The 23,112-nt window shown below is 38.2% G+C and overlaps 1 protein-coding gene across 1 annotated transcript; it reads left to right on the plus strand.

Annotated features, from left to right (window-relative positions):
- Positions 1-941: 941 nt before the first annotated feature.
- Positions 942-22,035, plus strand: gabrd (gamma-aminobutyric acid type A receptor subunit delta). The gene is made up of 9 exons (XM_034144546.1): positions 942-1,327; positions 12,560-12,675; positions 14,816-14,883; positions 16,157-16,377; positions 18,066-18,148; positions 18,351-18,488; positions 18,909-19,064; positions 19,755-19,966; positions 21,006-22,035. The coding sequence occupies exons 1-9, from the start codon at positions 1,260-1,262 to the stop codon at positions 21,327-21,329; spliced, it is 1,386 nt and encodes a 461-aa protein (XP_034000437.1). The 5' UTR covers positions 942-1,259; the 3' UTR covers positions 21,330-22,035.
- Positions 22,036-23,112: the final 1,077 nt, after the last annotated feature.

Raw genomic sequence — 23,112 nt, forward strand, 5'->3', positions numbered from 1 at the left:
GGCAACTACACATTCAGTTATTATTGAGCCAAATGTATTTTCTAACTGAGGGAAATTTGGTGTTGGTCAGATATTGTTAACCTTTAAGGCTGCACCATGCACCATTGTTGGATTAATAAACTTTGTAATTAGGGTCTAGGTTCTACTGTTTCTTTTGGGCAAATCTTTTGGGCAAATCTAATGCCTTTACTACTTTACTTGATGATTGAAAATAGGCAGATAGAGATGTGTGATGACAAACAATGAAGGTTCCTTGATGCGATTCTCCACCATGGTGTGCCCCTCATATTCTTGAAAATGTTTTTGTATCAGTATTGGTCGTATTGTCCTCTGTGACAAATCTCCACTGGGTTTTTGTTGAACATTACATAAACAGTGTTATAATCCCATGGGTTAAGAGAAACATTCAGATGTGAAAAGTGTATAATGCTTTACTTCGAAGTAGTTTCTCCTTGTGTTGCTGTCCAAAAGTAAATATCAGCCGTGGGTGGTTCCAGGGTCCCATTGGAAATTGTTCAATATAATGATAACTCACCAACTTCCGTATCGAAGATAAAATACATTATTTATTATACTCATAGGTCAAATTGACTTGAAGGGGCCAAGTGAAAACACCCCATGTTAACCTTCTTTAATATGGGGAAAGTCCCCCAGAGGAACTTCAAGACTTCTGGGTGGCCCCAACCCACTTGTTCCTGTTTCCACCAGAGTGAAATACGACATTATTTCAGACATGTTATAACCTAATGCATGTGAACCAAACGTGTCAAACATTGCATAATAAACGGAAGTCCTATATTCATGATGACATCAGCCGCCTCTCTGTCCAGATTGAATCTGAGGCCAAGCATCGGAGGGAATTGAAAGATTAGTGAGTCTCTCTCTCTTTCTCTCCATTTCTCTCTCACACACTCTCTCTCCATCTCTCCCTCTCTCTCAGCTGGAGGACAGACGGTAGCGGAAGCGTTGGATCGGCTGGTTGTTGCGGTCTGCCCGGGTATCCTCTCCTCTCCCTCGGTGCGCTCTGCTCCTGTGCGCTCCCGGACGCGGAGGAATTGTGTGGAGCATCAAGATGGGGTCATCTTCATCATCAACTTCAGCAGCATCAGCACAACACTTTACTTTCTTCTCTGCTGCGCCGGATCACGAGGAGAGCGCGCTAAAATAAAACTCTGTGGCTTTTTCTCTCTCGACGATTTCTATTCCGGGAAACTTTTAATTGTTTTACCCCCTGAATTATTTATCTCAAAGCTTGCGGAATGGAGATCCCAACTTTCCTGCTGGCGACTATTGCTGTGCTCTTCGTTGGAGGGGATCTTTTCACCTGGTGAGATCACCTTTTGCTTTTTCACTTCTTGCAGCTGTCCTATTATGTCGTGCGTAAGTGGAGCGATCCAAAAAAGGAAAGAAGTTGGATATAGCCTACCTTAAACTTAGCCTGATCAGAATAAAATATCGATAACATCATTAAATTAACCAAATCTGCTGTAGCCTACATCACGGGGCAATACAAAACCAAAATCACCTTTAAATAATACACATATAAATAAAGCTATTGATCTCCTCCCTGCTTCCCACGACTTATTTTACTAATATTAATGTACAGTAAGATTACAGTTTAGTACAGTTGATATGGCTTTACCCTTGTATACTTTTCCACCTGCTGTCTGCTTCTCCTCTGCTTAACCTCCGGGCACATGGTGAAACTATTTGCATAATGCATATGCATTGATAGAGGTGATTTTTTGTGTGTTTTTATTACTGGAGATGAATGCAAGGTGAGGTGAGTGGGTGCATTTTTGTCACCTACGAGTCCTGTTCGATCAGGGTCATATAAATATACGTTGGGCCTAACTGTGGATGCTTACTTAGAAAGAGCAGCCCTTCTGCTATAAACAACACAGAAGCCCTGTTTGGAGATTTGAAGGAACAGATGGAGCGCTGCCATCACACTCCACCTCCTGTTTGGTGCTAAAATGAGTCTTTAAAAATGAATCGATCACATTCAACTGTAAACCTAAAGTGTAGTGAGATTCACTTCCATTTGGTTTCTAAGAAAACCTTAAAGTGTCACATCTTAATGTAATCCAACCATGACCTCTGGCTGTCAGTATTATGCATTACCTTCGTACACAGCCTTGCTTGTCTCAGCTGCGTAGAGCAGGTGCATCTAAGCCAGACTCTTTAAGTCCTTTAATATATGTTTTCAACAGAGGCCTACAGTACAGTGGAAATGCCCTTTTGTCCATGAGCTTCAATTGTTAGGATAGCCAGCATCCACTGCTGAGCCCACATTTCCCCAAAAGCCCATATTCTGGCAAGTGTCTCCACTGAAAAGGTCAAAGGGTGAAGATACTAAAGCTTTGGGTAAAGTTGGAGCACATCACTTCTATTGTCCCTCTTGGCTGTCCACCAGCAGAGGGAGTAATAGCTATAGTAATTGGATTTCCCTGCCTCTAGTCACGGCTGGTATTATTATTATTATTTTGTTGCCAGTACAATGCAGAATGAAGGCTTTTTCTTGCACCTCATTATGTGTCAGCTCTCTCCCTCAGAGTCATGTTCACACACACACACACACACACACACACACACACACACTGCTGTTTGACTCTGTTGGTTGAAAGTTGCTAACTGCTTCCTTCCCCGCTCTCTGAAACAAAATAACTCCAGTTCTTCCTTTTTTATAGCACCTCATTTATGCATTTCACAAAAATGTTTGCCTGGATAAGTTATCTTGCTACTTTTGGTGTGGCGTTTTTCCCATGCTGAAGTGTCACTTACCCTTCGCTTCCCCAGACACAATCTGCAAATTGATTGTGTAATATCTGCAGTAGGACAAGGGCTTCAAAATACTGTAACCTAGTAGAGGTCAAGTAGAAAACAACACAGACGAGTGTGAGGAATATAGAACATACCAACACATCGTACACAGATTGAATTGGTCTTGGCTACAAACGTTCCCAAAAATAAAGAAGAATATCATTGGTTTTCTTAACCTAAGTTAGTATAATAATAAGGGTCTAAGGATTTTTGGTGGCAGTTTTTGTTTTGATTGGCTTTTGGGTCAATGATAAAAAAAATACCATTAACAAATATCAAACAACAAGGATGGGAATGTTCTATAGTTTTCCTATTGTCGACAAATCCAATGAAATAACCAAAAACCCACAATTCACAGCCGGTTCACTTCAATTTTTCGGCTTTATCCGAAAAAGACAAATTTCCCTTGAGTTGTTTACACGTTTCTCACTGTCGGGCCCCCTCTTTCATACTGCCACCTTCTATGCATTGCCATATTTGTGCAATTCCAAAAAACAGTTGGTTTATCACAGCTTTTAATAACGTTTAAAAGGTTTATAAAAGGATGTTACAAATCTTTAGTTCCACCTCCGATTAGAAATGTGTTTATTTGGGGGGGAGCATGCGTTTGTACACCAGCCTTGCAAACTGCTGGTTAGGTGCTTTGAGTCTGTCGCACAGAGATGACCGTAAACAGGCAAGGTGGTTTAAGTGATGAAAACTATTTTCAAACCCAACTTGAGGCTCTTATTTGGAATGAGATATATGCATCATTTAAAGAATGGTCCAAACACCCAAAACACATCAGCATCTCCTGATTTTTTTTTTTTTTGGAAAAATGCTATAATCGCAAAAAAGACTGATTTGAATATCAATACAGAATTTGACAAGTGACCAACCCAGTCTCTAAAATCTGCAAAACAATACCATGACTTTGCTCTTTCAAATTGCTGGCCGTTCACGTGCAACCCCTGCAAATAAAACCAATCATTACAAATGAGTCTGGATCAGTGTCACATATATTAAAAGTAGCAAACTGTGGTTAAAAAAAACAACTTCTCATATTCTGAATGCTCTGTATCCATGTTCAAAGAACACTCCTAAAACCTGAATAATAGTCATTTGCATATCCCACGTCTTCATTCGAAAATCAGGCACGATTGGAAATATCCAAACAGAATATACAGTTCACATCACCCGTAACATTTGGTTTACTGTAAGATTTCTAATAGTAGTGTGCATGTAAGCATTGTCACTGTGGTCCAACGCCCAGTTTACTAGGGAATTACTTAACCTCTTTAAAAAACAATGTATGTCTTGATGAGCTTCAGTAGGAACATGCTTGGCTATGTTGGTTTTATACACAAACATTTAAAAAATAACGTCAGCCTTGCCATTCAATCGCAAAAAAGTGTTGCTGCAGACTGTTCAGTATGTTTGGCACTAAAGAACTAATGATGTTACTGCTTTGTTCCATACGGTGCAGTGATTTTAAATGTCATTAATACACCTATGCCTTTGCTGCTATTGGATTTCAAATCTTAAGTTGCGAAAAAGGCCTAGTGGTCAAATAAGTTAAAACAAACCCTAACCCTAATTTCTTACAACTACTCCCTTGCAAAATGTATAACTTATTCCTGACAGCAGAACAGTACAACAAAAAGACCCATTTATGTTGACTACTTATCTCTAGATGAGCTAACACCTCCTGTAGCATTAGAAGTATTCTATGCATATGTGGCATAAATAATATGTATTTGTACAATTTCCAGAATCTATTTCACAAAATAAAGTGAGGCAGGGTATACATTCCACAAAAGGTGGTTGTTTTCTGGAGCTCCAGGCAAAATATAGTAAAATTGAAATGAAACTAGGAATGTATCATGCGTAGTGCGCCGTGGGTAAGAAACAGAATGCATACGCAGTACATAGAGAGTGGGAGGAATTGGGGTCAATGGGAGTCCTGCATAAGAGCTGTAGTTGTTGAATGCTAACATTATCAGCCTATTTTATCATCCAGTCCAACAAGAGATACTAATTTATGTTACACCAAATGTGTTTTTAGCTTTTCAGAAAGACATGGGGAAGATTTTAGAGTGTGTTTCGCCCAAACATGGAAGCAATATGTGTTGTAGCAGTGTTTAATCCCCAACATTCCATAATCTTTCTGGTTAGTCACACTTGTCCTTAACCCTGAACTCGAGTGACACAGTGCTCCTGACCAATCGAGGCTGAGTCAGCAGTTAAATCCCTCCTACTGTCCGGAGAGTACATTTCCCAATAACACCTTGATTTGATCATGTTTCTCTGGCAGCGCCGGGCGGCTCTATAAGCTCTGCTCCTGCAGCAGGGACACTTCACTGCTTCCACTTAAAGCCTCCTACTCCATTTGAGGTGATGCAGCATACTGTATAAAACAGTAAAGAAAATACTCTATTCCATTATTCTGTGAGCAATTTGTTGCTTGCGCATAGACATTCAAATTCTGATTATAAAATGTTTGGAATTTGGTTTTGTTTTTTATTACTTATTTTTCATTTGAAGACACTTCTCCAGGATGGTAATCTGACAGAGATCTCAAAGGCATATTGGAGATATACAATTTTGAGAAAAACTTTCATTTTGACTCTCATACAGTGAGTACATACAGTATAAAGTGAGTAGCAACCAGAATTCTTTGAAAGCACTTTCACTTCAAAATGTAAAGCTTGAGAGATATTTTATACGCAAATTCCAACATTAAATGCGTTTTAGATGTATCAAAACAAGTAAGTGAAGTCTAAGACCTGAATTTAAGTTAATACAATTAAAAAGTAAAAATCATGAAAAAAAATTTGAGTCTAGAATATTGTATGTTCTGTCTTGTATAAAAAGGATGAAAAGGAATAGTAAGAATGTATCACATGAGCTCAGTCACTTATTTTCAGTTGATTAAATAACTTGATTATTTAAAGAAATCATACTTTTCACAGGGGCCTTGCCTTAAATACCTCAAAAACATATTGTTTTATGATATTAAGAATAGAGCTTCACAATGAACCAAACACAGCTGAGCAGTGTAAGCACCTTTTATGTCCTCTGTGACTGAAGAAGACATGTAATAATTCAAATTTCAGGAAGTTCTTTTTCTCTGGTAAAATTGTCTTGTAGGAGACTGACTTGAACATTAGCTCTGTAGCATTTAAAATTGATAAGGAGAAATTATAAAGTTTTGTTGACCTAGGAGTGGGGGCAGGGAGAACCCCCCCTGCCAATTTACCATATTGCCTTATCTGTAGTGTAGGCTCTTCGTGCAAGCTATCTTACTACTAAAGTTTATTGACAGGCAGCAACCTCTAGTGGCCGTAGTAATTATGACGGGAGCAAAGGTGTAAATCAGGCGACGTTATAAAGACTATATTCCGCATAGGGAAAGGTTGGGATGGATGTATAAAAAAAACACAGGACTTTCACACCGCTGTTAGTCTTGCGTGAGCGTGATTCATGTAACACACTTAACTTACCTCAAAATTAAGTTACGCAACAAATGTTGTTATTTTAACCTCAAACATTTGGTAAATATCATGTTATTTTGTTGCGTAAACCTCGTAGTTTTGTTTCAATTGTACAATGTTAACCACGTGTTGATAACTGTGACTATTTCACAACGCTAGTAATCTTTCGGATTCTTTCCAAATCCAAGTCCTGTGCACTCTTACATCCACCAACCACCACGATCACTTTAGTAAATGTATTCCATGTGTAATTATGTTATTCTAAAATGTATTTAGCAAATAAATGTGCGGTAATAAGCAATAAAAGTTAGTTACTTGAGCATCATTTATTTTATTCGAATCACCTTAAATGTGAGGAGTTCCGACAAACACACATTTTTGAAACGTAACTTTTTCCTATTCCTTTTTTCCTATGGCAGAAATAAATATCCATTTCGTAACCCCATATTGTCTTTCAACGTTTTCCTTTTTTGCTGCGTACTCCATAATGACAAGGGTGTTGGGAAAACATGCATGTAGGGATAACAGATATACTCCCAATTAAAAAAAACAACAAACAACAACAAGCCTGTTAAGCTCTGTTGACTCTTGTGTCCTGAAATGTGTGCTTTGATTAACAACTCTATAAACAATTTCATAGAAATATAACGTTAAAGATACATTATTATAATCAAATGTTATAAAAAAAAGCTAAAATATTGTCACTTGTTGGACTCCATATTTAAATGACGAATATGTCAAACACTAGAGTACTAATGTAATCCATAAAAATGACGTGCTTGCCGAATGAAAAGCAATCTATTAGTCATTGCTATGTCAGTTATGGCAGCACGCACATTTATCTTTTATTATGATTTTTACAAATGGGTTTTGCAATGCTGCTCACCTCCCATCAATGGCAATAAAACAAATGACACAGTGAGGATCAGGGGACAGGCTCTCAGGTAACTAGCAGTGTCAGTATATAAAACTAATTAAGCTTGTTAGTGCACGCTGCACATTACGTTCACAAAAGAGACGCCATCAATTTGAGAGAGGCTGCTGCTCCTTGTCTCTCCTCTCCTCTGCCTCCTCTCCCCATCTGTTTAATGTTGGCTCAGAAACAGACGGCTGCAGATCCAGGCCTCCGGAGAGACGTTTAATGAAAGTGGAATACAAAAGCAAACGGAGCGTCGGGAAATAACACACACTCCACTGTTTGTCATGGATGGAGGGGTGAGGAAATAGAGAGGTGCAAATGTTTTGTGAATCTCCACAGACACCCTTTGTATGTGTTTTTAGCAGCAAACAGGAACATTTAGTCTACTCCCAGCGAGCTGCATGTGTTTCCTTTAGGCTTCTTTTTGGCTTCAAAATGCAAAAAGATAAGGTTGAAACATCTTTCTCAAAATCTATTTATTTCTGGAGTCAGATAACATCTTTAAATGGCTATATTTAATTAAAGTAATACTTTTTTACATTTGAACTAAATGTCCAATTTGCTAGTTAGAAGCAATTATTGATACAAAAATATTCAAGATTTATTAAGTAGATAAAAACTTTCACATTCAAGTATTTTAGAAAATCTTCTAAAGTGACTTCTGATGTGTTTAAAATAAAAAGTAGATTAAATATTAGCAAAACATATCAGATTGCATTGACAGAAAATCGAAATCAATCCAACCAAAAAGCTGTTATGCTTCTCTCTGTGACATAAAGACAAATAAAACAATATGTCTGTAATCGATTGCTATATTAATACATGTCATATTGGACAAATTAGAAGACAGGCTTTTAAAAGATAAAAAAGGAAAGATTTGTGATACACCTAAAAAAAACACTTTTAAATCAAAGCTGACTCGATCACCATGGAAACATGATACAGCAAGCGCCTAAAAATGAACATGAAGTTACATAAATCAACCAATACTGCAGGATTTGTCTTGCAAAAGGCCTGTTTGACCTTGGTGTGTTAACACACTTTTTGGAGGGAAAGCTCACTATTTCCATATTTAGAAAGTACCAATTAGTGCAGAAATCCAGGAGTCACACAGTGATTAATTAATTCACTCGGTGCTCCCATTTATTTCACACACGACAGTGATTGCCGTACTAAAAATACATCTGCCTGCAAAATGGATTAGCGAGGAAAATGTTAATGACATGGCAGAAATACATTTTTTGCCTGGGTTTCTTTTTGTAACCATTTGTATAGCAGATGATTGTTTCATGTTTTGCTGTGGAGGTCAGCTTTCCGTAGCTGTGGATGTAATGCGTCGCTCTCTAGGAAGTGGACTTTCTCCAAATGTCAGGCTTATTTCAAAGGCCACTGAAAGGCTTTTCATTTGTGTTCAATTATCACGCGTTCGATCAAGGCCCCCATATTTCCACGTCAATGTCACCACCAGCCTTTGTGACTCCAAATGTCAGTGAAACCTTTCATTTTATAACATTCTTTTTTAAAGTCAGCTCTTTGTTCTCTGACCCAATTGAAACACACATACAGAAAGGTCCACACTGTGCTATACACCAGCATGGTGTCTATCTGCATGTCATCTGTTTACAGGCTCTTTTTCAGAATGCAAAACTGCCACCTGGTGGTTTCTGAGATGAGCTGCTTTTATATCCCACACAGTGCCAGTGTCTGTCAGTCTGGGCTCCGGGCCCTTTAGCAGTCCCCCAGGGCCTCTGGGGAGTTTTATTATATGAGGCAATCTTTTTTTTATTTCACTTTTATTTCCCTCGTGTGAGGTTAGAGGAAAGAGGAAAGCCTACTACTTGAATTGAGGTGTCATGGTCCAAAACTAGAGACTGTGATGTAATAAGCTGCTCACTCAAAGACTTAATAGATGTGAATATGTAGTCTATCAGACATGTTTTTAATGTGGGAAACTACAGGACATGTTTTTCATACCTTGGAGTTTTAAAGGGGCTTTTTTCTCTAATAACATGTTTTATTTCAGACACATCCACAATATACACTTATGGTTTAATAAAGTAACCGTCTATGTGGGACTTTTTATTTTATCCTAAATGAGTTGATGCTTCATTTGCACATTTAAAACATAACCCGTCTAAATGTAAGTGATGAAATGGGGAAGTTTCATGGTAATATCCATTAGTTCAATTTACCCATCTGTTGTGTCTTGTCAAATGTATGGAATTGTACCATACAGTATATATATTTTCTCAAAGATAGTTTTATCTTTTTCATATATCCAGCCTCTCCAGTTTCATTCCTTTCTATTTTCTAAAGATGTTCAGAGAGCGCTGTTGTTATATATAACTCATACCCTGATTATATATTCTTTAAATGGCAGAAATAGATTGTTTTTAAGCTGTTTTCAGCATTTTCTGATTTAAGGATTGATACAAAGACATATTTATACATGTTATTTCTTCTGTAAAGATCTTTGACACTAATATGTCAACCAAATGGAATTATATTGAGCCTGTCCCTTAAACAAATCAAATACCCCCATTTTTGTCCTGGAAATATATGCAAATTCACATGCCTAATTTGTATATTTAAACATCACATTTCAGAAAATGTATCTAACTAAAAGGTTAGTTAAAAATGTTCCCGTATTAAAATAAAAAGGTACTGGGGGCACAGCATAATGTTCAGTTCAGTCTCACACTGGGAGAATCAGTTTGGCCTCCATAAGACAAATGCACCCTATGGAGAACATAATATAAGTATAAATGCCAACCAGGCTTTATCCAATGTGGCTTTTGTATGCTAGTATAGGTAATTTAAAGCAGTGGTTCTCAACTGGTCAGGCCTCGGGACCCACTTTTTACTTGGTCAATACATCGCGACCCAACATTTTGAAGCACTGAAATCTATTCAACAAAAAATTGTGCTGTAATATATACGCTTTTGAATATACAATATTAAAAAAAGTGAAGTACAGTGCATATATCCCTTATATCCCTTCACAGAACTAAAGTATGCTTTTAAAAGGTTTAATGAGATGATGGAATCAAAGCTGAACTATATAAAAAGGCACACATGCTGAAACCCAACCCCAGCAGGGGGGTCTGGGGGGATTTTCCCCCAGGAGATTTTTAGAAATACTAACAAACTACGCATTCTGGTACACTCTGAGAAGAAAATCGGGCCTTCAAAATAAAAGTTTGGGTTTTTCCACAAAAAAAAAAAAAAAAAAAAAATCCAATTTTTTTTTTTCAACTTTTTTTTCTTCACTCACACATCCGCGACCCACTCGAAACGGGTCCGCGACCCACTTTTGGGTCGCGACCCACCAGTTGAGAACCACTGATTTAAAGGATGCAGCTAATGGCTGGAAATGTATTATGAAATGACCACATCATTTGTTCATGTTCATGCTGAAAAAAGTTAAATTCTTCATTGGATTTATGTACATGTACACAGTAAAATCCGGAGTGCTAATTTAACACTCTGTAGATAAGGACCATATGTTCACTGGCTCAGTGTTAAAATGTACTCTTTAAGTGTTAAATTAACACTTAAAGGGAGGGATTAACACACTTAAAGAGTCAATTTTAACACTGAGAGCATATGTGAACATATGGTCCTTATCTACAGTGTTAAATCAACACTCCGGATTTTACTGTGTAGGAGCACATATATAATATTGAATGACTCATAAATGTTTTAAAATAAAGTACTTAGTGACATTAACTAAATACACAGAGTAAAAACAGAGGCGGCATGAAAAAGAAAAAAGGGCCAGCTTTATCCCACTTTTATCTCTTTAAATATTAATGTGGTCACATTTATCCTTATTGTTGTTGTAAGTTTAAGAGACTCCATGCAATTAATTCAATAATGAATAATTTAAAGGATTGGAGCGATTAGGAAAACTTGAATTGATAGTATGTGGCAGAAATATGTAAACATGTTGTAGCTTCTTGAACTGAATTTCCACACATGGCTTTCAACTTTATATTATATAATTTGTGAAATATAATCACTGGAAACATTGTGTTGAGGACAATCACAATTCTATAATTAAAATCATGATTGAATAGGTTTGCAATAAACCTTAGAATTAGATGGAGATCCCTATGTTTAACAGACCACATTTTACAACACTCAAAATCAAAGCTGCACTATTCCAATATCCTGTATGACCATCAGTTAAAATGACTTTGTTGTACAGTGAAAAAGGGGATTATGTAGTGACAAACCTATTGTATGCTATCAGTTAGCTGCTAGCTTGGACAGATATTTCCTTCAAGAGATGATGGAGACCAGGAGAGAGCTAAAAGGAGAGTGAATATCGGACTTACATTTATCAAGAGAACAGGAACACAGCTCCCAATAAATGTCTATGTTACCGGATTTGTAGATTAATACTTGACACGTTTGTCCTAACAACTTTACAAGGTGATAATATGACCTTGTTGTGTTTACAGCTGGTTCTGCTGCCCCCAAGTGGCCAAAAAGGGTAACACTATCTCTGAAGCCCATGTCTATTATGCATCTTCATGTAGCACTGTTTAATTATAGTTTTAAGCACTAATATTCATAATGCTTTTATGGCAATATTAATTAATTCAACATTACAAAGCATTAAATAAGGTCAAGTATCATAATTATTCTTAATTTGCGACATTACATTACAAGCTTGTAATGTTTCTGCTATATAATTGTATAACTTGACTTATAGCACCTAATCACCACTTATGTAAGATGTAATCACATTACCTTGCATAATGATAGTGATCATTATGCGTTTAAAGAGATCATATTATGAGAATGGGAACTATAATACACTGCTACTTAAAAAATGATGAAGTTGTATGTCACTTGACCTTTTAAGTCATTCTAAAATTATTTTCAATGTGTCATGATGATACTGTTATAAAACATTAGGCAAAGTGTTTGGTGGTCAAGAACCACGCATACAAATAAGAGGATTGATTATGTATGCCCGATTTAGCTATAAGTTATATGGCTGTAAATGGAAAGAAAGGCATGCTGTCTCAGTGGTAGGTTCAAGTCTGCGTTGGTATAAATACAATCATACAGTGAATATTATAACTATATCATTAATTCATTATAGACATTGGCTTCTCAAAAAAGTGCTACCTGATGAGGTCATGCAGGTGCAGGAAAAGTTTATTTACAGTGACTTCTAACACTTTTTTCTTTCAGAAGGTAACACACTCTCACCTTTCAAGGCTTATTCCCCCTGTGTTTGTTCCTGAATGTATCTGAGACTCTCCTGTGGACACATGGCGTGGCCGAACGACCGCTGAAGCCTCCTGTGTTTGCTGTGTGTCTCTTTTAGGGCCATGCTGAGTGACATTGGGGACTATGTAGGTTCAGACATTGAAATATCCTGGTTACCTAATCTGGATGAATTAATGAAGGGCTATGCCAGAAATTTTCGCCCTGGGATAGGAGGTGAGTACGAGATCTACTGCTCGTGGCGTTGGGTTGCATTTCACCCCCTCACATTTACAGCCATCCTTAGCATCCCCCCACCACAAGCTGCAGCAACGAGGACATTTCATTTTCTAATTCTATTCACCTGAGAGGTGCCTTTGTTCATTTTTTCCCGTTAGAACAAAGCCGTATTTACCTCCTGTTAATACCTGCTTTGGAAACACATCTATTCTAAGAGATGCTTTGCTTACGGGATTATGTGGGACGATGCCCCTCAAGGACGGGTGGTGCAAACAATGAGCACCACCGACTGACTTTGCTAAGAATGGCTGCAAGATGTGAAACATCCAATGACCACAGCGATAGATTTCTCAATCTCACAGCTTAACTCAGCTGAGCAAAAGGTGAAAATGTGGAGAACCACACGCCGCCCAGAGCTCCACACAGACCATCATTACACAGCATCATGTGGTGACTGCATTACTATTGGTGTGACATCTTAATGCGCTGAGAGCTGTTTGTGAACACTAAGGAATCGTGTGTGTTATTGGGAGAGATTACCGTCATTCAACAGACATCCTATAGACTTTTAGTATGGTTTGTGTCATTAGACAGTAAATATCAAACTAACACAGATATGCTGTATATAAAAAGGATTCTAGGCATGTTTTGCATCCGGAAAATAAGATAAGATTCACAAATATGACTCCACATGAAGTAAAAATGTCAATTTATTTGTTTATGAAATAACAAACAATATTAGTGATTTACATTATTGTTTTGGGAGACATAAAAAAGAAACAAATTATTTTATAGATGTTTTATTACTTTAACCAACCTTCTTGTGCAATCGAAAATGTGCACAATTTTATTTGGGTAAAAGGAATATTTATGAAACAAGAAGGTTGGTTTCTACTTTACAAAATTATTTGTAAAAGTTATTGCTTTTTACAAATTGTTTTTTATTAATTATATATATATATATATATATATATATATATATTATTATTAATTACATTTATTTACATTAAAACAATTCAGTTTGCAGATACTTTTGTCCAAATCGACTGTTAAATGGCATGCCTCCCAAACAAACACAACAAGTTAAACAATATATAAAATGTTGACCTCTCTTGGCCACCGTATCAGTAGCAGAATACAGAGTTAAAAACCTACTTGTGCTTTTTCAAGGCACTTAAAACATCTCTGAATCTCATTGTATATGTGTAATATTCATGTTATTTCTTCCAAGCTTTATGACACAAAACTAATGACACATTAACATAAATATAACAGCATCGCTATGGTAGGATTGTTGAAAGCAACATGTTCTATTTAACTACATATACATTTGTATAGTATATATATGTATATTACAAATGTATTATTAATGTGTGCAGAGCCACTGGAGGATAAAACAAGCTTACATCATGTTACACCCTCTAAACTCGCTCCTGGTGACCTTGGCATGTAATTACCATGCCATTGTAAATCACCGCACACTATACATTTGATCCAGTGCATGGCCAATAGAGAACCATTTGCTAGAAATTGTTATGGGAAGGTGTTGAATGGTGGGGAATGGTAATGTATGATTCCTTAATGTTCAGTATAAATAGCCTTTCTGTTCTGCATCAGTGCGCTCCCCTGTAGTTTCTGCCCTCTAGCATCCGATCACAGAGACACACTCCATGCTAATCATATGGCAAACTGTTGAGTGGAAATGCTACAGTGTGTGTGTGTGTGTGTGTGTGTGTGTGTGTGTGTGTGTGTGTGTGTGTGTGTGTGTGTGTGTGTGTGTGTGTGTGTGTGTGTGTGTGTGTGTGTGTGTGTGTGTGTGTGTGTGTGTGTGTGTGTGTGTGTGTGTGTGTGTGTGTGTGTGTGTGTCTGTGTGTGTGTGTGTGCGCTGTTTATGAATGCCCATAGTGTGATGTGCCACTTAGCTTGGTTAAACTGGATAATGCTTAATCTCCATGCACTGTAGGAGTGTTTGAGACGTGGGAGGATGGTAGGTGGGAGGGAAAAAGATGGGTGATGGAGCTAGGTTGGAAGGGATTGATGGGTTTAGAATGAGCAGAGAATGTGTGTGTGTGTGTGTGTGTGAGTTTGTGTCTGGGCATAGGGTTTGCTTTCTTTTTCTGACTTTTCCACCTCGCAGGTCCACCAGTCAACGTGGCCATGGCCATCGAAGTGGCCAGCATCGACCACATCTCCGAAGCCAACATGGTAGAGTATACAGTCACTTTCACACTTCCTTCCACACTAAGATTGTCTATCATCCCTTAAATTCACTATTGCGGCAAAGATCAAAGATTCGCTATTTGCATAATCCTGATTTATCCCACTGGAGGGTTTGGAAGTACTCAAAGTGAGCGTGTGTGACACGTTGGCTGAGTTGTTAGATAATTTCATACTTTCAGGGATTCTGTGGTGAGAACCAAATATGGTGGGGGGATGCAGTTTTATGGATGAAACCCTGATTCTTTTCCAAACAAGTTCATATTTTCCTTGCTTCAGTAGTTGAAAATTCTCCAATAAGTGTTCAAATAAAGGTGCATGAAAAGCACACCACAGGTATTCTCACAGAAAGATGTGAATAGGTTGAATACAAGAGTAGAAATTAAACTAGGATCTACATTTTGGTCAGCTATTACCCTTTATCATTCTTCCTATTGAAGTTAAATACTATGAACAAGATTATTTCCGACAGTATCAGTATGTTTCATTTGAGCAAAGGACTAATAGTTATAGCAGTTGCAAATGTGCATATAATAATAATACATTGAATTTATATAGCACTTCTCATCTGCCAAGACAAATCTCTAAGCGCTTCACAACAAAAGGACACTGATAAAAAAAATTAAATAAAAGTCAGAGATAGCATATCTCCTTCTAAATCACAACTTGTTCCTCCTATGAAAACACTTTCAAAAATATCTAAATTAAATAAGAAATGCTGGTCTACAGTAAGATTTGACACATTATAGTCACTTAACTTTACATAGTTTACTTAAATTTAGTAATTAAAGGAGTTCTCCTACAATTAAGCTTTACAGTTCCATTAAGTTTGTCGACATGTGATTGATGGTTTAAAAAAGTGAATGGTCGAAATTGACGCATCAGAGGTAGAAAAATCCAGACTTTAATGGGTTAAGCTCCAAAAACACAGAATACTAGAGATCCCAAAAGGCATTTTAACTTTAAAGAGTTGACAAAGGTAGTATTGCTCACAACCTGTAAATTATCTTCATGTTTTATTAATATAGGTTGGGTTCCAGTTTAATCCTTATCTGTATTTAATTCTATAATTGTAGACTTTACTCAATCTAACATTAAACCACACAATTTGCATTGGATTTTGTTTAAAAAAGATTCTTGATGTAAAGTTAGTTTCCTTCTTCTAATACTGAAACTAGTATTAGAAAGAATGTCTTCCGATGCCGATGACTCAGCCTATATGTTTGTGTCTGTGTGTTTGAATTTGTATTGTTCATGCCAGGATTACACCATGACCGTGTACCTGCGGCAGAGCTGGAAAGACGACCGCCTGTCCTACAATCACACCAACAAGACGCTGGGTTTGGACAGTCGATTTGTGGACAAGCTGTGGCTACCCGACACCTTCATCGTCAACGCCAAATCTGCTTGGTTCCACGATGTCACTGTGGAGAACAAGCTGATCCGCCTGCAGCCAAATGGAGTCATTCTATACAGCAGCCGGTATGAGAACACTGAGTATTGTCTTTGCTTCTCACACTCAGACGGTCAGACAACACAACAAGGGGGACAGAAAGCACTTCATCTATCCATGATGTGGATCTTTGTATTTGTATGTAAGAAAGTCCATGCTTATTTTATTTTTCTTCAAAGCCGTCAAAACCTAAGACATTTGAGAGCAAAGGCATTTATTATTTGCAGTTTTTGGGATTGAAAATCCCTCATGATCCATACCATGATCTGAAAGTAAATATCTTCTCTGAGGTGACTTCAGAAGCCTTCAAAAAAGTGGGATATGTTCTGATGTGACTGTACAAAGAGACGTCGGATGAGGGGGAATATGGAAAGGTGAAGGTAAAATGGATCAAGGTGAATCTTCACAGAAGCTAAAGTGGTACTGTCAGTATGTCTGTAGAATCCATGACATTTTAAACAAAACCATTCGACGGCTATAAAAATAAAAACACTCCGATAGAAATGACAAACTATATGCTGTTTGTCACTGCTTTTACAAATATCCCTTATATGTGTTTTTATCTGCCGTCTCTATTGGCAGGATGACATTGTTTGTCAGTGCCTCCCAAAACTGCTATAAATAACCAAAAGTTTTCTGTTGTTTTTCTGGCAAGTGAACATTTTCACACAGCCTGCTATAATCAATACTTCTATCTCAACAATGGATGTAATGAGTAATGTAGAGGTGACCCTGAATAGTCAAGAGTTGATCTAAGGAGCTTTATTAACAGTTAAATAGATGTAGTAGAGGTTACAAATTCTGCTTCTGAAACAAAGGATCATTCAATTTGGCCTATGCATAGAATTGTTTGGTTTCCTCCAATACATCATGATACAAAACCTACAGACGCAGAAGAATCTTGGTGATAGCCTCAGAAATGCTAAAAAAACAACATGAGGCTACAATGGAATTATAGCTGAAAGTTCAAATTACAAGCAAGCTAACAAACCGTGTTCTGTCCAATGAGAACAAAACACATGATTCGACAATCAGTCAACAGGCAAGACTAATCTGATTGGATAACAAACAAACCCATAAAGATGTATCACCCACCTTTTCAGTTCCCCTTAGCTCTTGGGAGCTTTTTGGCAATTTAAAACTTGTTCTAGTTTTACGTTCACTCTTGTTGCTCTTAACAATAGCATATGATGAAGCAGGCAAAGTTAGCGTCTGGCTCCTCAATATAGTCAAACATAAAGTAAGCTTTATTTCCAAATATTTTCTCAGAAGTTGGTGGAAAGCAAACACAGGAGATAAACGGAGAATATCGGAATTGCATCTGCCAGTTGGCCAAAAACACGACTCCAAGTGAATGTTAATGGTTGTCTGTTTCTGCAACATGAATTAGTACTTCCTGTTTTTTAAATATGCGCAATTTACTTGATATGTCCATATTGTAGTTATAGATTATTTTCACTTTCCCAAAGTTGCCAAAGAAAATCATCAAATGCAGCTCAAAGTATTCTGTCTTTCTGTATCTTTCTCTTATTAAACAACTTCTTCTTCCTCATTATTTACGGTAACAAGAGGATGGCGATGTCTCTAGAAAGATACCAGGTCTGACAAGTTGTAACCATGTGAATGATAACCAGGACTTCTTAGTAAAACATGTTGGTCAGTAGATTTGTAAAGAATCAACAATATAGGTCGATTCATTGGACTGTTTTGTTCCTAGAATCACTTCAACGGTGGCATGTGACATGGACCTGACCAAGTATCCTATGGATGAACAGGAGTGTATGCTGGACCTGGAAAGCTGTAAGTGGTAACATCTTTTCCCTCCTTTACATATTCACGAACAACTATGCTCTCAGGATTCCTTTTGACGTGTTCATGCCAAAGTGAAGTGACACCAAAGAAAGGTTACAATGTTACAAGCTTTCTCCATTACTGCTACAACCCTCACATAACCACATCTTTGGACAGATAAAATGTCTTGACATCAGTTTTTTATTTCTAGATGGCTACTCCTCAGAGGACATTGTGTACCACTGGTCGGACAGTCAGAAGCACATCCACGGCCTGGACAAACTAGAGCTCTCCCAGTTCACCATCACAGACTATCGGTTTGTCACTGAGATGATGAACTTCAAATCTGGTTAGCATCCATCATGTTTTTCAAGGTTTTCCTTCCGTAGAGCTGGTTTGCAAGCCCTCAGCATGTGAGGGAATGTCCTATGAATAATGTACGATTTTGAGTTTCTGACTTGGCTTGGATCTTGTGTTAGAAGACTTCTTGATTTTTCTTTTTATTCAAGCACTTCTGTGGTTATATTCTATGCATAGAAGGAATGTATGAAGCCAGGCTTGCTGCTGAGCCAGGCATGAGGTTTAGGAGATGATAGGAGTTGCTGCTGGGAAAATGTTGCTTGCAATATTTCCTAATGCCTCTCATCTTGCCGTTTTTCAACTAGTCTGTGCCCCTTGGTCTGTGAAGAACAATTGGATAGTTTCATAATGGATAATAAGCTTCTTCAGGAAAGCCGTTAAACACAGTATCTGTTTTCTGTCTTCCCAGCGGGACGATTTCCAAGGCTCAGCCTTCGCTTCGAGCTGAGGCGTAACCGAGGCGTCTACATCATCCAGTCATACATGCCATCCATATTGCTGGTCGCCATGTCCTGGGTGTCCTTTTGGATCAGCCAAACAGCAGTCCCTGCTCGTGTGTCCTTGGGTTGGTATTAGTTTGATTGTGTTTACGTTTAAGAATACATTTTAAAAAGTGGAACCTCAAAATTGCTGTTTATTCATCTGTAGAAACGTGCAGAGCTTCAGACCGTTCTTTAACAAGAGTTAACTTAAAAAGATTGTGCATTTTCAGGTTAATATTTTAATTTTTTGCTTCTACTGTGACCTTTTAAATGATTTAATGTTCAAAAAGTGCTTTATTTTCCTAATTTTCATTGCAGACTGACAGTTAGATAATGAGAGTTCTTGTGTAAAAGTCCTGAAAATGGCACAAGCTCATTAAATGTCCCAGGTGGAAAAAGTTAATCCTGTAAGTAGCACAATATCCTCAATAATATGGCAATAGGCCCATTAGATATTGATTTGTTATGTGTAGAAGTGGATATTTGAGATTGATAACTGGCCAGAAGTGTCACCAAGGCTGCAAGCATCAAAAACCATTATTGCTATTCCCTTCCAGTATTGTCAACATAATGTATTTTTCCTCTTGAAATTGATGAATATCAATAATGAAATGTAGCAGAAGACAGAATATTGGCTCTCTGTTCACAGCCTGTGTGTTCTGTTAATGATACTATTTTAGCGGCTTTCTACAGCTATACTTAGGCAGTGTTGCTAGCATGGCAAAAAACCAACAGCATCCTAATCTGTACTTTACATCTGGATCTTTCCACAGGGATTACGACTGTTCTCACTATGACCACCCTGATGGTAAGCGCCCGCTCCTCCCTTCCTAGAGCGTCGGCCATCAAGGCATTGGACGTCTACTTCTGGATCTGTTACGTGTTTGTGTTCGCGGCACTCATCGAGTACGCCTTCGCTCACTACAACGCTGACTACAGACTCAAAGAGAAGGCCAAGGTGAAGGCCAACAAGCTAAGCTCAGAGGTGAGGAAATCTTTCCCATCATGTACTCCCATCAGCAAGTAACAACGTATGGGGGGGGGGGGGGTTGTAGTGGGTAATGTGCGCGCCTTTCATACATTACATAGACCTGGGCCGGGCTTCCCACTCCTGTGCATCCATCCCACTGACCTTCAGCACGACACTGAATCTCTATAGAGCATAATGGGGAAATGGAAGACTTCCCTTCAGGGAGTAATAGTGATTCTCATCATACTGTCTGTTCGTTTTGCGGTTGATATAAATCATGCTGAGATACACCATCAGATGTGTTGACTCTTTGTATATTGAATGTCCAAATGGAATAAAAGAAATACCATAAGACAGGGTATGACAGAAAAAGATGAGTGAAGTGAGTCACATTAAACCTCACAGTGATGTGATTACAAATGTGTGGGGACCCAGCATGCATTGTCAAAGTGAGTACAGCTGCAATGACTGTAAAAAGTTACCAATGCAGCTACAGTCTCCCAAAACCTAAAAAGAACACGTTAAAGAACATTGTTTCTTTAATAATGACTCAAATACTAGCCAATGTGTTGTGTGACAGAGGTTGTTCATTGCTGTTCTGGATTGTTGATTCATTATCATTATATCTAAAGTAGATGGGGCTAAAGTTTTATTTGACTAAAATCCAAAAGATGATGTTGTAATATGTAAAAAAGCCCAAGTATTTCTATAATAAAGTGAAAGGAGTGTAAACAGATGGTGCTAAACATTCAAGGTGTTTAATCAAGAAGTGTTTCACTGTTAGATCTATTGGGATTTTTTATGAAGAAATTGTGGAAGGTGCAATATTCAAATTGCGTAAAGATGCATTTTTAAAACATCATTCCATCTCTTTTTGTCTTTTAGTATTTCCTTCCCTTATTTTTCTGGATTCTAGACTACTATTAAACTAGATGACTGATGGTTGAAACAGCCATTTTGCAGGATTTGACTACATTTGCTGCTGATTGACTGAAAACTGCCTGTAAAGCCCCAGAAAGTGCTGACACGCCTCTCTCTCTTTGCCTCCATACAGTCCATTGTGAAGAACGGCAAACAGGCCATGGTTCTGTTTTCCCTGTCGGTCACCGGAATGAACCAGGGCGTGATGATTTCCAACCGCCACGGGCGGCCCAAGCGCTCCAGCAGTGAAATCCCCAGGGAGGGCGGCAGCGAGGAGTCCGAGCCCAGGAGGAGAAGATCCCGGCAGACGGAGGAGAGCACGGAGGACAAGAAGTGCTGTTCCAAGTGCGTCTGCAAGCCCATTGATGCTGACACCATCGACATCTACGCCAGGGCCGTGTTCCCTTTCACTTTCGCCGTGGTGAACGTGATCTACTGGGTGGCGTACACCATGTGAAGAGAAGGCTGCTGGTCCGTGCCAATGGCTGCCATCCAGGGCTCTATATAAGAAACTGCTGGAGTCTCGTCACTTCAATGCTGGCAGACTGGTGCAGCCCAAATGTACTGCAGGCCTCAGTAACAAAAAGTACAAAAAAACGAGACAATCTTCAGACAAAAAGAAGTGTCACGGTCTCTGAATATGGAAATACGGTAATTAATGGAACTAGTTCAGAGTATAAAAAGTGTTAGCAGGACTATATATATTTAAATACAAATACAGAAATGTGCTGTATAAAGGCAAAGGACTGTATTGCCTGCACAGTTACAGTTTAGCCAATTTCCACACGTCATCCTGTTGTAAGAACGTAACACAGGACTAAACATCTACCTGCAGTACTGACCACAAGCTCACATCTCGCCAACACCAAATAGCTCAACAAACTCAAAGCAACAATCTGGAGTGAACCGCCTGTTATCTTGAGAAAAAAAGAAGCAAAAGCACCGCCCAAACTAGAGATGAGGTGTACTACTATCCTGCATGGCTGATAACTCACTCACCCTCTTCCCGCGCCATCGCCACCCCCTCTCTTCCTCTCTCTTCTTCGGTCCTCCACCCATTTTGTTTTCAATTCATTTTTTGTACAGGACACCGTCTGCGGGGTCTTATCTCCTTCTGCCAGTTCTGCCTGTTTCCTCACCATTAAAGGACTTCCTTCACTACAGTACCTGTGTGTGTCTGTGTGTGTATGTGTGTGTGTGTGTGTCTCTCTCCTGGCTTCAAACGGTCACTTTAACCTTGAAATACAAATGCTGAAATCCCCTCTGGCGGCAGCAAATTTGTCAATGCAAAATATTAGGATATTATTTCAAAAAGAAGGTTGTCTAAAGGCTCTAATTTAATGGATTATGAATTATTGAATTGTCCAACTGTCAGAGGTCAAGAATCGTGGTCTATGAATAATTGCATACTATTGTGTGTCCTTTTTGTGAACTCGAAATTTATTTTCAGGAAGGTTAGGCATGAGAGAGCATTAATGCTTACCCTTTGAAAGAATGACCTAGTTTCCTTATTAGATTCAGCAGCAAAGCATTGCCTATGATAATCTTTTTAACCTCAGGTGTCTTGTCTTAGCACATTCTAATTTTATCTTTTGGGGTTTGGCAAATATTATTAGAAAATAAATAAGAAAACGTTGTATAATTCATTTAAAGCAGGGGTGTCCAAACTTTTTTCACCGAGGGCCACATACAGAAAAACATACGAAGGGCTGGGCCACTCACTAGAGATGAGGTATATTCCCTGATAAGTTAAGTTATAAGTAAGCTAAATAAATCAAATGTAGGTAAATTATGCTTAATACTTGAAAATGCTGTAAGAAAAAAACAGCCTATACATCACAGCTCTCCATAGGGTTTCATTTATCTTGTTAGCAGCTCATTCCTTAAAACAGAAGCTTCAGATTGATTATAATAAGTGGAAATAGGAAGGGTTTATTTCAAGCGTGTTATGAAAATAAGTTACTGGGCTTTTTTCTTATCAACTTAGATTTGATAGAAAAAAATGTCAACTTTAATTGACTGAATTGTTTGAAAAGTGGGCTTCATAACACATGAATACTGTGTAATATCTGTTTTCATCTATATTTGAGAAGTACAATATAAGACAAACACAAGTTTAATCTGTGAGCCATACTGTACTCCATTATACTTTTTGAATTTGCTGAGGGCCGATCCAAAATGGCCCGCTGGTCAGAAAAGTTTCACTTTTCTCAACGTTCAGCGCGAGCAACGGAGGCAAA

Source organism: Trematomus bernacchii, unplaced genomic scaffold, assembly GCF_902827165.1.
Source record: "Trematomus bernacchii unplaced genomic scaffold, fTreBer1.1, whole genome shotgun sequence".
In the NCBI taxonomy this organism is placed as follows: domain Eukaryota; kingdom Metazoa; phylum Chordata; class Actinopteri; order Perciformes; family Nototheniidae; genus Trematomus; species Trematomus bernacchii.

What these genes read in the sequence shown, in the direction of transcription:
- gabrd (XM_034144546.1), top strand. Translation starts at nt 1,260, where the DNA reads ATGGAGATCCCAACTTTCCTGCTGGCGACTATTGCTGTGCTCTTCGTT. An exon ending in GTCATTCTATACAGCAGCCG is followed by an intron (nt 16,378 to 18,065) that starts GTATGAGAACAC and finishes TTTTGTTCCTAG; the next exon opens with AATCACTTCAACGGTGGCAT. An exon ending in GATGATGAACTTCAAATCTG is followed by an intron (nt 18,489 to 18,908) that starts GTTAGCATCCAT and finishes CTGTCTTCCCAG; the next exon opens with CGGGACGATTTCCAAGGCTC.